The 15,786-nt window shown below is 53.0% G+C and overlaps 1 protein-coding gene across 3 annotated transcripts in view; it reads left to right on the top strand.

The window, feature by feature from the left end:
• The window catches only part of LOC146207370 (plexin-B-like), a 207,152-nt gene that overhangs the window by 173,032 nt on the left and 18,334 nt on the right, over nucleotides 1-15,786 (top strand). For all 3 annotated transcript variants that reach the window (XM_084586984.1, XM_084586988.1, XM_084586976.1), the window contains 9 exons: nucleotides 3,422-3,522; nucleotides 8,371-8,515; nucleotides 8,601-8,760; nucleotides 9,417-9,513; nucleotides 10,235-10,343; nucleotides 11,133-11,261; nucleotides 12,618-12,710; nucleotides 12,992-13,076; nucleotides 13,496-13,668. In XM_084586984.1, coding sequence (XP_084443110.1) covers nucleotides 3,422-3,522; nucleotides 8,371-8,515; nucleotides 8,601-8,760; nucleotides 9,417-9,513; nucleotides 10,235-10,343; nucleotides 11,133-11,261; nucleotides 12,618-12,710; nucleotides 12,992-13,076; nucleotides 13,496-13,668 — 1,092 coding nt within the window. The remainder of the gene's footprint in view (nucleotides 1-3,421; nucleotides 3,523-8,370; nucleotides 8,516-8,600; nucleotides 8,761-9,416; nucleotides 9,514-10,234; nucleotides 10,344-11,132; nucleotides 11,262-12,617; nucleotides 12,711-12,991; nucleotides 13,077-13,495; nucleotides 13,669-15,786) is intronic.

The following is a 15,786-nucleotide window of genomic DNA, read 5'->3' as shown; positions in this document are numbered from 1 at the left end:
TGCAGTCAACAGCTGCCAAATATATATGTGCAGGCAGCATACCGCGTGGCAAGATCTAATTGGTATATTATGTAATGTTAAGGGGAAAAGACAACTCGAAGAGATGTTAGACAGAAAATGAACAGACATCGCAGTTATCTATTTTTTGGATTATCTAATTAATTACCACGAACAATGGTGCCCGCTCAAGGTCTCTTACGTTAGCATACCAGATTCAAAATGGAGAGCGGCGACTTGAATATAATAAACAATGGAATATTAGTCGATTTTGATGGAATCCTACTGTGTACAGGTGCGTGCGTTGCTTCAATACTGTCATTTGCTAAGCGTGTACCAGCCGAGCTGCTGCACGAAACTACACTCAAATTAAAGATTAAGCATTTGCTGCATGGCACCGCCGCCAATTCTTGTTGGAAAGGGAAGCTTTCGTCGATGGCGATGATACAGAGGAATACAGCTTCATTTTCTCCCCAGCGCTCCAGCGGCAGGTTCTGGGCAGACGCGGAAAGTTGAGCGTCGGCGCCCCAGCTTGGCGGAGCTGCACTTGTCGAGACTTTCATCACCCCCCCCCCCCCCCCCCCCCCCAAAGCTGGCCCCGCCCGGTAATCCGAGCAGTACTCTTAATCCCGCGAGTGAACGGGCGCCGGCGTTCGCTCGCTGACCGGCCTTTCCACGTTCGAACATAGCCCGCCTTATATTTCTCATTTCTCGAAAGGTTTCGACGTGGAGTTATATGGCAAGCCCGGGAATCCGGTCTCGGTAGAGCGCCCGCTTCAAAGATGAGGAGCCAAACGCGCATGCGCGTAAAACTGGAGGGAGAGGGACTTAGTTCTACGCGTTCTCGTTTTTAGAATAAAGCATAATGGCGAGATTAAGCGCTGCGGACAAATGCGTTAATGCTTGAACTTTCTTTTGTATCGTGGTTGTCATTCTTTGTATATTAATTTCTCTGAAAGACTCTTCACCTGTAGTTAGTTACCGCTGACGAAGAATGAGCTCCAATGCGCATAATGTATATAAACTTTCAATTTGACAAGTAGGCTGATAAGTTAGCGACGAATTCGGGACCTAAAGAAAGCCGCGCTATCGCTTGTTACGCCGCGCCAAGCTTCGTCGCGCTTACAGTTCGACTCAAGCAAACGGAGGTTGCTTGAGTCGCAAGAGAGAAAGAGCGGAGGAGAAGGAGGTGGCAACGAGCCGTGCCCGATGGCGGTACACAACGCTGCGCATTCCTCCCGCAGTGCTTGGACGCACCGACCGTCGGCGGGTCTCCGTCGTCTCTACGCATCGTATCGCCCTGCCGTGTCTCGGTGAGCACGCGAGCGCGCCGCCAGCGTCTCTTTGTGCTTGCCGCCCGATCCACATCTCCGAGGGCGCCTCTTCGTTTTATTTGGCTGTCTCGCCGCAGTCCGGCCGCGTTTCATGGCACCAGCGGAATCCTTTGTGTTCGCGAGCCGCTCTGCCTGTGCAGCGGTGGTTCCCGGTTTAGAACGCGAGCTCCTTGTTCTTAGGGCTCGCTCTAAACGCCGCGGGCCTGTGTTGGTACGGCCCGCTGACGACCACGTGCACTGTACTATATACGTGTGTGCATTGGGGCGCGCAGTGCTCGTCTCCTGTGCTCCGGGGGCCGCCGTATGAGCGTGTGCCGATTTGCCTGTGGAACCGCGCTCGTGAAATAAGTGGTCTGCCTTAGTGGTTCACTGGGTGCAGGTCAAGCCTGGTTAGGTTAGTGCTGGGGTTCCTCGTTTTCAGCCGCATTTCCCGCAGACCAGAGTCGCCCTTGGCCATCGTGTTGGTCGCGTGCTTGTTCTACGGCAATGCAGCAGATGTCCCTCCAGGGAAGCCCTTTGGCCAATGGCATCACCTGATTTTCTTGACGTTACGGTTAATCCGATTAATCCGCGGGGAACCTCTTTTCCTCTACCACACCCCGGCGTTGTCGCGATAGCATGTTTAAACGGGACTATCTCCGACATCATGAGAATCGGTCTGCACTATTGACTGCAGGGAGTCTTTTGAGGAACAGAAGGCGTCTTTTTTTTTTTTTTTTTTTTTTTTAGTTGTATGTGACTGCAGCTGATTGCGGGATGTCGAGCAGAGAGCAAGAAAGTAATATGCCGCCAGCACCAAGCGAAATCGGGGCGTTGATGGAACTAGCGTCTTCCTCTGTCGGAGGTTGTCACAACTAAGCAAGTGCATCGTGTCACGGTAAGCACACCAAGCAATGCCCACACCTACTGCTCTAGCTGTTGGCGCAGGCTGAAAAACAGCGGTATGGTCGTGATGTGCCCCAGTGCATGTAACGTGGTGTTCTTACGTAGTGCCTCGGCCGCTCTTTCCGCGTTAAAGGACGTGAAAAGAGCATGTTCGCCGCCTGCTGTGGACTTGTGCAGGGACAAGAGAGTCAAATACACAGATTCTACAAGAAGTTTGGTTTGGTTTGGTTTGTGGGGTTTAACGTCCCAAAGCAACTCAGGCTATGAGAGACGCCGTAGTGGAGGACTCCGGAAATTTCGACCACCTGGGGTTCTTTAACGTGCACTGACAACGCACAGCACACGGGCGCCTTGCTTTTCGCCTCCAACGAAAAGCTGCCGCCGAGGCGGGGATTCGATCCCGCGTCCTTGGGAACAGTAGTCGAGCGCCGTAACCACTGCGCCACCCCGGCGGGGTAGTGGGAATAATGGCGACAAGGGAAGAGGATTTCTCCAACTGGCTGACCGACAAAGCAAAAATGCGCGAGAGCGACAATGCGAACCAGACATCATCGCTTGTCAGGTGCAGCGGCACGGTCATTGACGGACAGACAGTGCCGAATAACAATAAAGGGGCGTAGCGAACAGCAGTTAGGAAACAGTGTATATGGTCATTTTTTATTATTGCGCAAATTTGACGTAAGGTGTACTATAGAAATCATGCAGTGTTTCTTCCAGAAACCGGAGAAGGCTCTTGCTCTTAGTGTTGTCCGTTTGCCACTTGGACAAATATTCCTCCCTCATCGCCGACAGTCCCACTTCCTGGCGAATCTCTGTCCTTGATGCCCTTGTCCCTGCACAAGTCAGCAGCAGCTGGCAAACACCCACAGCTGGAGCCGGTGTAGAACACTTCGGGCAGGTGGTCGGTCCTATGTTTTGAGAGCCGACGGGGTAAGGGCCGCCCGGCTCTTATCCCATATTTTATTTCGTAATGCTTATTTTGTTTGCGCAAATACTTGCGTTCTTCACATGTATCGCATCGTATGGATACTCCGGACTCGATCGGAAGACATGTACGGGCGCATTGGTTCCGGTGGTATGAGGGCTGAGAATATGGGCCCGGTACTAGGCGATGCGCAGGTTGGGAATGAAACGGCACATAAGCTCTTAACTACATGTATCGATTACTAAACGTTTGTTTGTTTGTTTGTTTTTCCTCGTCGCAGGTGAGCAAGGTGCGCGTGGACCGATGCCAGCAGTACAACACGTGCGACCAGTGCCTACAGGCCAGGAATCCTTACTGCGGGTGGTGTTCGCTCGAAAAGAGGTGAGTCAAATTCTATGCTGTTGACAGAGCCGTTTCAATCGTATTGACGAAGTTAGCTCACAGGTCGGAGCAGTATTAAAGGAAATGCATTATCGCATGATCAACTGGCTGTTTAAATTATTGCCCGTCCATGTAACTAGTTAGGGAGAAATGAACGGCGTTACCGAACATCGCAACCGTGGGCCGATTGAACGGCTAGGTGAAGTCGCCGTGATACGGAACGCTTGGAACAATTTAGCCCCTTAGACACTCAACGCTGCTAATCTAGGACAATCAAGCAGTCTTCTGCTCCAGCCGATGTCTCTCTCCGTCCGTCCGAGATAAAACGCGCTGATTATCGCAGAAAAGTCCCGGGAAGGCGCTGCGTATAGTTCATCTTTCAAGCTCACTCTCGGTGGCTGCTACGGCGTTTAGGACTTTCCCTTATTTAGGGCTGTGCGCGCGATCTGGGCCACCGGGAAGCGAGGGAAGGAGGGAGGGAGGGATGGCTGACTTCTCCCGGCCGCGTCTGTTGATGCTGCAGGAGTCGCCACCGCAAATGCGGCAGAGCTGGAGATCGCCAGCGAGCAGCCGGGCCGCCCCCATTTCCATATGAATGCTTTATCCCCGCTGCTTCCGAGGGCGCGCTGGCGCGGCATATACGGCGCGTCCAGCCCTTTATGGGTGCGCTCGCGCGCGCGCTCAACGGTTATTACGAGGGACGGTCTCCCGCGGGCGGCAGATCGGGCCATCCTCGGAAGTCGCGTCGGCTTCGGCGGTGGAGGAGAGAAGGTGGCGAGGGTAGAGACATTGACTAAATAGAAAGGGGGGGTGGGGGGGGGGGGGGGCATTCGGGGGATGATGGCATGGAAAGGCGCAACAAATCCAGCAGCCACCGTCATTGTCCTCCGTCGCAGTACGGGGGAAAGGCTGCCGCCACCGCCGTTGCAGGATTTATGGACCGCGACGACCGGAGGAGACGGCTGCAGCCGCTGCTACGTAGCGGCGGCAGCAGTTATGGGTTCCCCTCCGAAACATTTTCGTCGTCCTCCCGGCAGCAGAAGCAGTAGTATTGGTCGCCGTTTGTTGCTGCCGCAGTAGCTAGCTGGTTTCCCCTGGCTGCCGCGTGCTGCGGCGTCTATATAGCATTATGGACCGCGCACCGCTGTCCGCCGCCTCTCGTGGGCGAAAGTTTACGAGGATTCCCTCGTTGGCTTTTCTGCCTTTTTCGGGTATCCTTTCTCCCATCTTTGTTTTTCGCGCGCTGCTGCTGTTGCCAGCCGGCTGCAGTCAGCACGCTCTCCTGAAGTCTTTCTCTGCTCTCTCATCTGACGTGTTGGATCGCGCGCGATTGAAAAAGGGAGAAAGATGGTGGCAATGCTAAAAAAATATAAAAGCTACACTTGTGGTTTGCTTGATAGGACTTCTGTCCCTTCGTGCAACGCATGCGCGTGGCCTATGGGAGGATTTCTTATTTCATGACCTTGAGCGCCTACGGTGTCACATCCGACGCGGACGGCCCATGGCCATGGCGCCCGCTGTGAAAAAGAAAAAAGGAAGTGTTATGAACGTAGAAAGCTGTTGGAATACGACGCTGTTTAGATGCTCGCGAGTCTTGATGACAGCGATGGCCTTCAATGATGAGTTTTGCTTGCCAGCTTTATGCATATCTACCCGGTCCCGATTCTTCAACGTGACATAAGCAGTTTCGTACCGATGCCTTCGTTTACCATTTCACCACTTCAAGTAGTAGTAGTAGTAGCATGTGATTATTTATCGATAACAAAAAGGAAGTAAAAGTGATATCGTGAAAGAGGAAGCACCTGAACTGCGGCGGCGGAAATGAAGGGGCCGCGAGGAACAGCGAGGGAAAATGAAAGATGTAAGGTACAGGTAGAAAGGATAGTGTAAGCTTAATAAGAATAAAATAAAGTTATTGTGTGCGTTCGTTCAAGTTTCTGTGTTTAATGTGAGCCACGCAGCCGTTTCAAAGTGACGGCTGTAGTTTCTTTTCGATTGTCTTTGATTCATTCCTCCTGTACACCGTTTCAGCTCTATATTCGCGACGTGTTTCTTTTGTCCTCGAAAGGGCGTCCAGCAATGAAGCCAAACTGGGTTGGTCCACGTTAAATTTGACCGAATCGATCTGTATTTTCTTTGTACACGGCGTTAACGACGTCTTCGCCACACATATGTTTTTGAAGTTATAGAATGACATGGTATATGGCGGAGCCTGTGACGAAATCCTTACCTGGCCTGACCGACTGTTAGTATTTGCCTCTAGCAACGAAAAAAAAAAAAAAAAAAAAGTCAGCTGGAACTTGCGCAACCGACGCAACTCAACTTCTGTTTCTCTGTGGCGACGTGCGCTGCTGTTTTTATCCGGTCTGAGTCCCTTTGGGGGAGATGGGCCTCATTGCTCGGTTTTGACTTCGCCTCTGCGTCGATGTGAGAGAGAGAGAGAGCGCCGCCGCCCGTGGGAACGCAGGCCGGGGCTTTTAGGAGTTGCGGCTTGCGGGGGGTGCCCGAGCGGTCGGTCCTGTTGCGGACATAGCAGGGCGGTGCGCTGACCAAGTTAATGCGCCAGTTCACTCTCCGTCCTCTTCCATCTTCTCTGCACCCCTCAACCACTGCGGCTAGCACCTCCCGTACTCCATATATCGCCAGTCGTATTAACTTCGCTTTCCTCTTCTGTTCTTTTTTCCTTATCTCAATCTATCGCTTGCTGTAAATCTCCTGTTGCTCTCTAACGGGCCAGCTATAAGCGCAGAAAAGTGTGCGTGTGTCACGACGAATGGTCGAGGCTGTTTTTAGCGTCCCTGTGCTGTTCCATTCCCTCCGCCCCCTTCTTTTCCTCTCTCTCTTCCATGGCACAAAATAGTGCGTGGCGCTATGGCTGCACTATAGCTGCGTCACGTTTGTTCGGGGGGCCCGCATCGGCCGCTACATAATGGACGAAGATGGTCCACACCGTCGCGCCCGGTCGCCGCGCCGGCACCGTGCGCGAAGTATGAGTGTGTGTGCGCGCGTGTGTCTCTGTGTGGTGATCGCGCGCGCCGCTGCTGTGTGGGAAGGAACCTCTACGCCTCTCGGGTCTGCTGCGGTCAGCGCCATGCCGCGATGGTGCGGGCGCCATGATCCATTATGCACGCGCTCCAAGCACCGCCGTTGCTGTCGATTCACTTCGGACTTCCACCGTTTATATTCGCCGAGGGGGGATGGGAACGCTGGCTGGTGGCACTGAGACCGTACCGCACAACACACACAGGCACCGTGCACACACACGCTGGGGCGCTTTGTCATAGCATCCATCTGCTGTTGTCTGGCCCCCTTGTTGACCGAGGTTTTCGATCGAACAAAGAGATGTTCGGGGAGTGTGAGCCAATCGGCCGAGTATCTTTTGGGCGGCGCTTCCGGTGACAAATGGGGAACGGTCCAGCCGCGAAAGGCTGCTGCCGCTACGTTGACATTCAATCCGCCATGATCTGACTTACGCCACGAAAAATGACGTTCCGCCCGGCTCCGTTCCGGGGGTTCGGGGAAGCGTTCGCGCTGCCAATGAGTACTCGGCGGCGGGGCATATGTTTGCTTTAGCCCTAGTGACGCGTACTAGTTTTTGAGTGTAAAAGTACTACTTCAGGAAGTCAACCGGCTTACCTTTCCCTGCGTGGTCGAATTGGCAGGCGCTACCAACACGGGCTTCGCCATGAAGATGGGAGGGTGAGATAAAAATCCAGCCTTCCAGAACCCTTGGATCCCGCGGGCTTGGCCGCGGTCCCTAAGCCACGTAGGCAGACCGATTCAACCGACGGACGAACCGTTCGTCCGTGGACGGAGCACCACGTCACCCGACGTCACTAGCTCCGCCGAGGACGGAAGATGCTGCTCTCGTAGGCATGGTCACCATTCCGGTTCCCTCTCTCTTTGTATCTAAAAACGTTGCTCTCTGTTTGAGGAGTGGTCATCATGCATGTCCCGTGAAGACGCCGTCTCGCCGGCAGAACAGTGCAAGGGATGGGCGCTGCATTTATGCTACGATAGTTATCTCCAGTGTTCCATCCAGTTTGCTTGGCCGCCATGGCGAAAGAGTCTGCGCTGTGCACAGGATAGGAAATTGGCAGGCGACATTATTTCAGGCCAACCACGCCCTATTGTTTAGATTACTAAAGCGCCCCCACTCTGTTAAAAAAAAAATACCAGTGCTGCCCCACTTAGAAGATGCATTCTGCTAGAAAAGCAGCAAACGATCTCCACATCTCGACAGTGGAAACGCGCGCCTGTTTTTGGCTTGAGAAGGCTGCCCCGTCTGCGGACGAGGTGGAGCCAATGGCGTCGGGTCACGTGGTGCTCGTCCGCTCGCGGACTCCAGTGATTCCATCCGTCATGTGAATTCAACTTGCATCACGGTCTTCCTCACGGGCGTACCTTTGGAAGACGAGGACGAGAAAGCAGAGACGTCATTTACATAACACCATCTAATAAGATAAACTACGCCAAACTAGTGCTTTCGCACGCTGTGCTGGGTTTAGTGTTCAACTTTTGTGTAGTTTTTTTGTTTGTTTTGTTTACAACCTTTTGCCAATCGTCAATCATCGCAGTCGTTTGGAATAAGCTGGGCCTGTGGCAACTCAATGTGCTGATGCATAAGGAGCAGGTCTGCATGGCTTTAGTCCGCTACAAACATGACGATGGAGGATAGAGCATTCTTACGGCTGACTAAGCTCACGCATTCGTTACTGCCTTCTTGCGAAATACACGGGATTCGATCAGTTTAATCCGAGTAGGTTAACCCTCAAGTGACCGCCTTGAATCGCATTAGAAGACCGTGCGCGAAAGAAGCACCTCATTTCTTCTCATTGCCTTGCCCAGGTGCACGGTGCAGTCGGAGTGTCTGAATGCGTCCGCGGGCGCCGATCAGCGGAGCTCGTCGCGGTGGCTGTCTCTGGACACACAGCAGTGCATCGACTTCCAGTCCATCGCACCCGAGAAGCTGCCCCGCTCGGCCACAACCACCGTGAGTGGCACCAGACTCGCTCGCGCACTTGGTACGCGCCCCCCTCGCGTTCTTTGCTCCATCTTGTGTTTTCTCCTCCGCCCAGGTGGAAATCGCCATCAACCAGTTGCCCCAGCTGCCCCGCGGCGCCCACTACGAGTGCGTGTTCGGACACAGCGCCCCGATCCAGGCTAAGGCGACGCAGCACGGGCTCGCCTGCTCCACGCCGGCCGTGCCCGACAGGCCGCCCATTCCGGCCGGATCGGGTGAGTGCATGCGTGCTCGACCTCCATGTGAAGCCTCGGAGAGAGAGTTGACCCCGAGGGAATCTGTGCTGATTTTTAATTCGGGATAGATGTATAAAACCACTAAAGTTACTTTGAGGTCCTAACAAGCGATTTACTCACCCTTGGTAGCTTGGCAACCGCGCGGTGCGCCCGCCGGCTAAGTTTAAGCGGAGGCCAATTGGCGCTGGACGAACGAACGGGAACGCATCAGGTTCCCACAGGAGCGTCCCTGACATGTATTACGCTAATCGTTTAAGCTCGTTTGTATGCACCAGCCAGGAGTATTTGCAAATGGTGGCTTGTAAAAAATGTGCCATTTCGCCTCCTAGATTATGGGCCTAATCTAAGGATGCGTAAACACTATGAAATTTGCATGGAAATTAGCGACGTGATTTTTTTATAGATACTAAAGTAAAAGAAGTGAGGAATATGCAGTAACAAAAAAAAAGTAAAACGAAACATATATGGTATCGAAGGGTATCGTAAGGGTTTGGTACGCGTAGTGCACGGCTCTCGCTGTCTTCGGTGGAGCTGCTGCCGGGCGCTGTGCTAGGCAGCATTCGCAATTAGTAGGACCCCTGGCCGGCACTACCTGCTTCTATAGTGTATTTTGCCTTCTCTTCGCTTGTGTGCAGATCACGTGGACGTGACGCTGTACATCCGATCTAGCGAAACCAACACCGACTTCCTGCACAGACCGTTCACATTCTACGACTGTTCCGTCCACAAAACGTGAGTCCATGGGCCCTTCTTGGTCTCTGCGCTTGACTTAGACAATGGCAGTGCCGCCGAGACGAGTGAGAAAGAAGGCGCTCCGTTTGCGTAAGCTTCCGGTGAAACTGGCTCATGAGCAATAGTAATTATCTCTCTTGTATTTTCCGAGATCAGTTTGAAAGGTGAGAAGTTAGCAGAGAGATAACCCTACGAAGGGGTTATAATCATTACCCGCGGGTGGAGCTCGTTTTCAATCTCTTCTCAATTAACGTAACCGTGCTCGTTTGGGCTGTTCAGTCGCGTAAGTAATAGAAAAGAAGAAGAAAAACAACTTGACGGAGACGTTCCGGCGAAACAGATTAGCTCTTATCGTCGCACACTTGGGGGTTTCCTCAAGCACTGCTATAGCTATTTAAACTTTCCATCAGCGTGCACGTTTGGCTTATCTGAGCCCTTGGACGCGTGAGCGGTAATCCCGCGCTCATTGGGCGGCTCGCCATCCTGCCAGCCGGTTGCGCATTCGGCTGCATGGGAGCAGTGCACGACTCGCCGGACTAATCGTCCGCTCGTTATGGCTGGAGGCTAATCGCGCGCGCTCGTTATGAGCCTGATGGATCGCCTCCGTTGCCTCTCTGCACCCCCCCCCCCCCTCCCCCACCCCCTGGCCCGTATTTCTTATTCAGGCTACCCGCTTACCGTTCTGACTGTCTTGACTTTTTGTCCCTGTCCGCTCGCACAGATGCTCGGCGTGCGTGACGAGCGCGTTCGCCTGCAACTGGTGCTTCAGCGAGAACACCTGCACGCACAACGCCACCTCGTGCTCCAGGAACGTCATCAGCGGAGAGAACGTGAGTCTCTCCACTGCTCTCATATTCTATACGTCGCTGTACTCGCGCGCTGTCTTGCGTGACAGCCCACACGACATCGCGTACTCACACATGAGAGATACAGCGTGGTTGCTCGTTTGTGCGTGTGTAGTCCGTGTGCGGTTGGTTACCGAGGGTTACCGCTTTGGATTGATCGCCGGCAGTTTAAACGAGACTGCGAGCGCGCTACCTATTTATAGGTATATACACGCCCTGGCGGTGCGCGGCTGCTAACCATTGGACGAACGTGGACGGAATGGATCGTCGTGCCACCGTACAACAATGTGATAGTGGCGCGTCTAGCGAGAATCACGATGTGGAGGGAGTCTCCGGTCTCGTCGCGGATGTCATGCGGACAGGGCGTGAGAAACCGTATATGTTTCAACTGTGCGCGTACATGCTTCGTCTAGAGATTCCGGCGACTGCAGGTGCTTGTAGCTCTACAAGGTGGCCAGGCAGTCCCTCCTATTAAGAAATTTTGTAGTTTTTTTTTCTTCTTTTTTTTTTCCTGCAGTGAAACGTATTGGTACATGCGGGATGCATAACAAGGTAAAAATGTTCAGGGACGTGGAAGGGCAACATTATTTCACTCTCAGTAATTTGATCTCTTTTGACTCGAACTTCGGCTTACTTGAAGTGTCGATTGTATCCAGTCCACCTATAATTCCAGCAATTTTTCGGTTGCTTTCGGGTTCAAATCCTCTAGAGTCGGTTTCGCTCGTCGTGGTGACCAAGTATACCATATAGAGGGAGAATGTGTGCTGCGTGCAGAGCCCCCAGAACTCGCTGGTGAAGGGTCGTCAGCACTGCCCCAGCTTCGGCGCCGACTCCTCGCTGCTGCTGGCCAACGGAGTACGCACCGAGGTCGCTGTCGAGGCTCGAAACCTGCCCAGCCCCGCCGTGAGTCCACCTTGTGTGCTCTATATATTTAAAGGAATTCCACGCATCCAGGAATGGATATATGCTAGTTCTGAACGTGCGATTTATTTGAACGGTGATATGGCTCGAATGGAAAACATTGTCATTTTTTTTCGCCAAACTACCCGCTAACTTTAGACAGTAGGTGTAGTATTGATACCGCGTTACTGTTCATATAACAAAAAAGTATTAAAAAATAAAAAAAAAATAGATATAAAGCTGCGCCTCAGTGCTTCGACGCGCTTTGACTTACTTTTATTCGTTTTCCTGGGCAGCGCATATAATGACATAGCCTCCTTTAAAGGAGGCTATGGTAATGAACGTGCGTGCTCACTGGTGGGTCGCCACCCCGTAGCGGATCCCTACTGACGATGCTCGCGCAGGCAAAAGCGACCCAACGAGCCGCAATCAAGGCGGGTCTCGTTCGAGGTACGAATTGTCGGCGTGGGTTGCGGTCGAAAAGCAGGATGTAGGACAGGGCGCCGCTTGTTGGTTCAGCGGCGTTACAGTTTGAGTCGCAGGGCGGAAAAGTCGAACGGCGATAGACTGTCCGCGACCCGGTTGCTTTCCGACAAAAATCGGCGATTTGTGACCGTCGCTTTCCAGACAAAACTGGTTGCACCAGCTCCGCGACAAGCGGGTATTAATGCACTGTGAAACAGCGCAGAGCAAAGAAGGCGCGGGCACACCCACGAACATTAGTTTGTTGACCGCAAGCGTTGCGCAAAATAAAAATAATAATACCCTGCGTGCCTCAGTGTTGAAAAAAGGCTGTATATAGACTATAAACGCAAGTGTTCGCGCAACGCATTGACGAGTTTCAGTATGCTTGCTGGACAAGCCAGCCAGAAAATGCCAGCTCTCCGGCTCCGTCCGAGGTTGGGAGGCTTTCGCCCCTGAATATATCGTGACAGAAAGAAATGCGAATGCCGTCCCTACTCGCTCCGCTGCCCGAATTTTTTTCCACCGCGCTTGCACTTAAATGGTAACAAAAAACACGCTGGAGTTGACTCTAGCTTGTTTATTGTTGCCCTCCGCATACAAATGCGCCGACATAAATTTCGGACAGCGGTGCGCTCATGCGCGGCGATAATCCTATTTATTTTTATTGCTCCTGACAGCGCGCTCCAGCGTACTATATATGGCAGCAAAGGTGCTCGTATACGGCCTAGGGACCCGAAATCGGCCTTGTGTAAGCGCTGACGTTACATGGACAGACCAGGCGGGGAGCTAATTCTGTTGAAAGCAGAAATCGCTTAGCGGACCGGTCGTATCCCATATCCACAAACTGACGCGCGTTTCCTGGGTCCCCTCGCTCCCCCGCATCCCACCTCTCAGGCCAACTTCCACTGCCTCCTGGAGATCGAAGGCAGGCGGGAGCGGGTCCAGGCCAGAGTCGTCAACAACAAGATCATATGCTCCCAGGCTGTGGTGAGTGCTGCAGTACAGTCTCGTTTTCTCTTAGAGGCGGCTTTCTTTGTCTTAATTCTAGAAGAAACTTTGTGGACTTCGAACGGTGTGTTATAATTGAAAGGCGGAGCGCCTGGGCAGGTCTGCTTACTTGCATTACATGGGTTTTTAACACGAACCCATAGTAAATCTCTTCCCTTTTTTCTGTCTCGCTACTTAGTGTGTGTGTGTGTGTTTTTTTTCCACAATTTCCTGGCTCCTGCTAAAGCAATGTCCCCGTTTTCTTCTTCCGCAATGCGCAGTACACGTACCAGAGTGAAATTCCAGAGCAGCAGGGGACCCTGACGGTTCTCTGGAACGAAGATGCCTTCATCGGCAAGACGAATGGTAAGTGTTTTCGCGTGTAACGATCAGCTAGCATAGGCAGTTACCATAGCGAGATCCATGACATTGGTCCGCTACCGCGCGACGCCAGTGCACACACAAGAGTGTGGTCTCGATGCGGTATGCGTATGCGCCTGCCAGCCGTACGTGACGCCATCTAGCGTCCTGATAGCAATTTACGCATGCGTAATGGAGCCCGCTGCAGCGGATCACGATATCAGATCTAGCTATCCTATAAATCTCTATTAGAACGCATCAGCGTGATACATTTGTTCCTACCTGTGTATTTATCTGCAGCGATGAGGGTACGTGGGTGGTTGGCGAACAGAGCCCGTGTGCATGGGCCTTTTTCGGTATCTGTATTCCGTACGGATGCTGACAGCGCTGTGACGTGCCATATCATGTGTCGTGTTTGTGCGCAGTGACGCTGTACAAGTGCCAGCTTCTGGGCAGCCACGGAGGTCGCGCCGACTGCTCTCTGTGCCTGACGCGTGACTCCAAGTACCGCTGCTCCTGGTGCGGAGGCGTCTGCGCCACGGCCGACTCGTGCGACCAGCCAGTCTCCACCACCTGCCCGCCGCCGCGCATCGACTGGGTACGTCGCGACCTCTTTTATCTGTCCACATAACTAACTCTACGGTGGAGGCCCGTCCTTAGAAATTTTATTGGCACAGAGCGTTAATTCTTGCGTTGTTAGAGCATCTAAACTAGAGATAGTGCGAAGGAATGCTCGGACCAGCGCAGCCAGGAGTCACGTGGCTTCCCACTTACGCTTCATCAGGTTCGCGCGTGGCCCGCGATGGCGGTGAAGTATGGCCGGTGATGGCGGTTAGTATGGCGAAATACGACGCTCATCGCCACCTGCAAGGATAACGTCGAATTATTAAGGCATGCGCGTAGCCTTACTGCGTACGCGACCTAGACGCTGACTTCGTAGAACGGAAGTGGGACGACCTGTCTGCAGATCAAGGCCGCCTTCTGGATCCACCTTCAGCGGTCTGTCGAAACCAGAACTTTCCGGTGACCTGCCACCTTTTTCGGGTCGCTTTGACTTTTCGTTACGAGATGAGTAAACCCGCTTTCGAGCTCAGCACTTCGAGGCCTCCGCGCCCTCACGGCCCGCGAGAAAGGCCACATATCCGTTGTTCCGGGATTAACGCTGATGGAACGCAGCGCGTGTGTATATAAACGGCAGCGGTGGCGGCCTTGCTTGAAGGCTAAAATTAACCACGCGGCCCACGGAGGAAGAGAAAGCAGGACGACCTAAAGTAAAAATTGTCGAGCGCAGGCCAGGAAAATCAATTGAGGAAAAAAGGCTTGGAGCTGCAGGAGGAGTGTAGGAGGGGGGAAGCCAGCCGCACCGCGTTTGTTTAACGCAGTTCCCATCCGGCGGCTGCCCTAATGTCTTTCCCCCTAATTTCATAGGGCGCAGATTAGGAAGAGTCCCCCTCCCCCGCAGTCGCGAAGTCCAAAGAGTTCGTTCCTTCCTTCACTGCGTTCTTCCGACTTTATCGAGGGCTCTTTCGCATGGCACACTCCCGAGTTGTAAGGCCCTGTCCTTTCTCTTTCTTCTTAATGTTTCGCGAATTTCTTCAACTCTTATTCTTTCCGCGTGGCTCTCGTCTTTCGGGACATCGGTCTAACGGCTCCCTTGTACTCTGTCTTCGTATTCTACCGAGCTCCGGCGACCCTCGCTGAGCGGTGGCGGTCATTTTCTCTCATGCCTTCCATCACCACTTCCTCGTCGCTATATTCGCGTTCCTTATCCCCCTTCTGTCGTTTCATTTTCGTTGTTTTTACCCTCCCCCCCCCCTCCTCCTCCTTTTGGTATACATCGCCCTCTGTTGTTCTATGGCTTGCCTCATTAATGAGGAAATCTTTTCCCCTCCGTCCTTTACTCCTCTGGCATGCTGACTTTTTTTTTTTTTTTTTTTTTTTTTTTTTTTTTTTTGCGTACACATGCATCTCCCTTTTTTCTTCAGACTGGGAAGAGCGGGTGTCCCTTCCCTTGTCACGGCTGTCGTCGTCTTTTCGCGGCGGGCCGCTCGGTAACCGCCCTTTCGATGTCCGCTGCGCTCGATTTTGTCGGACGCGTGTTCGGAGTGCATTTTCGCGGGCCGCCGACAGAAGTGGTTCCAGGCATCATCCAGTGCCAAATTCAATCGAAACCGGCTCGAGGTGTAATGAAGCTGCGCCAGTTTTTCTACCTCAGGCGACCTCTGTAAATGTGTCCTTACGCGACTTTTTTTTTTTTTTCGCATCCGGTTGAAAGATTGCATGCTTTATAAGCTCGCGCTTTATAATGGGAAGTTACAGCACATTAAAATGTGGCCGGTGTGCTCTGCCCCGAGGGTCCATTCGCGCAGCGCACCTATCCTTGCGCCTCTGCAAAGGGCTCCAACAGGTCTCCGGTGTGGGTTGCAGCAAAGCGGAGACTTGTACTGACGTAGGCGTTTTACCGGATGCCTGCCGTACACGCGCACTAGCAGGTGCGGGCCCCACCTGGCTGCACGGCGTGCTATACCTGAGGGTATGCGTCTACGTCAGTAAATGTCTTCACTCTGCTAACACCCTGTGGAGTACGTGAAACGACGTACTTTATGCACACACTTGCCATGCTAGTGCCATGCTACCAGTGGCAACAGGATCGCAGAAGGCACACACACACCGCCGTGCACTATCAGGCGGTTGCGTTTCACTCCCTACGCGTTGG

The sequence above is a fragment of the Amblyomma maculatum genome, chromosome 1 (assembly GCF_055883805.1).
Source record: "Amblyomma maculatum isolate TAMU_Amacu chromosome 1, ASM5588380v1, whole genome shotgun sequence".
NCBI lineage: Eukaryota > Metazoa > Arthropoda > Arachnida > Ixodida > Ixodidae > Amblyomma > Amblyomma maculatum.
This window is presented reverse-complemented; position numbering and strand designations above follow the sequence as displayed.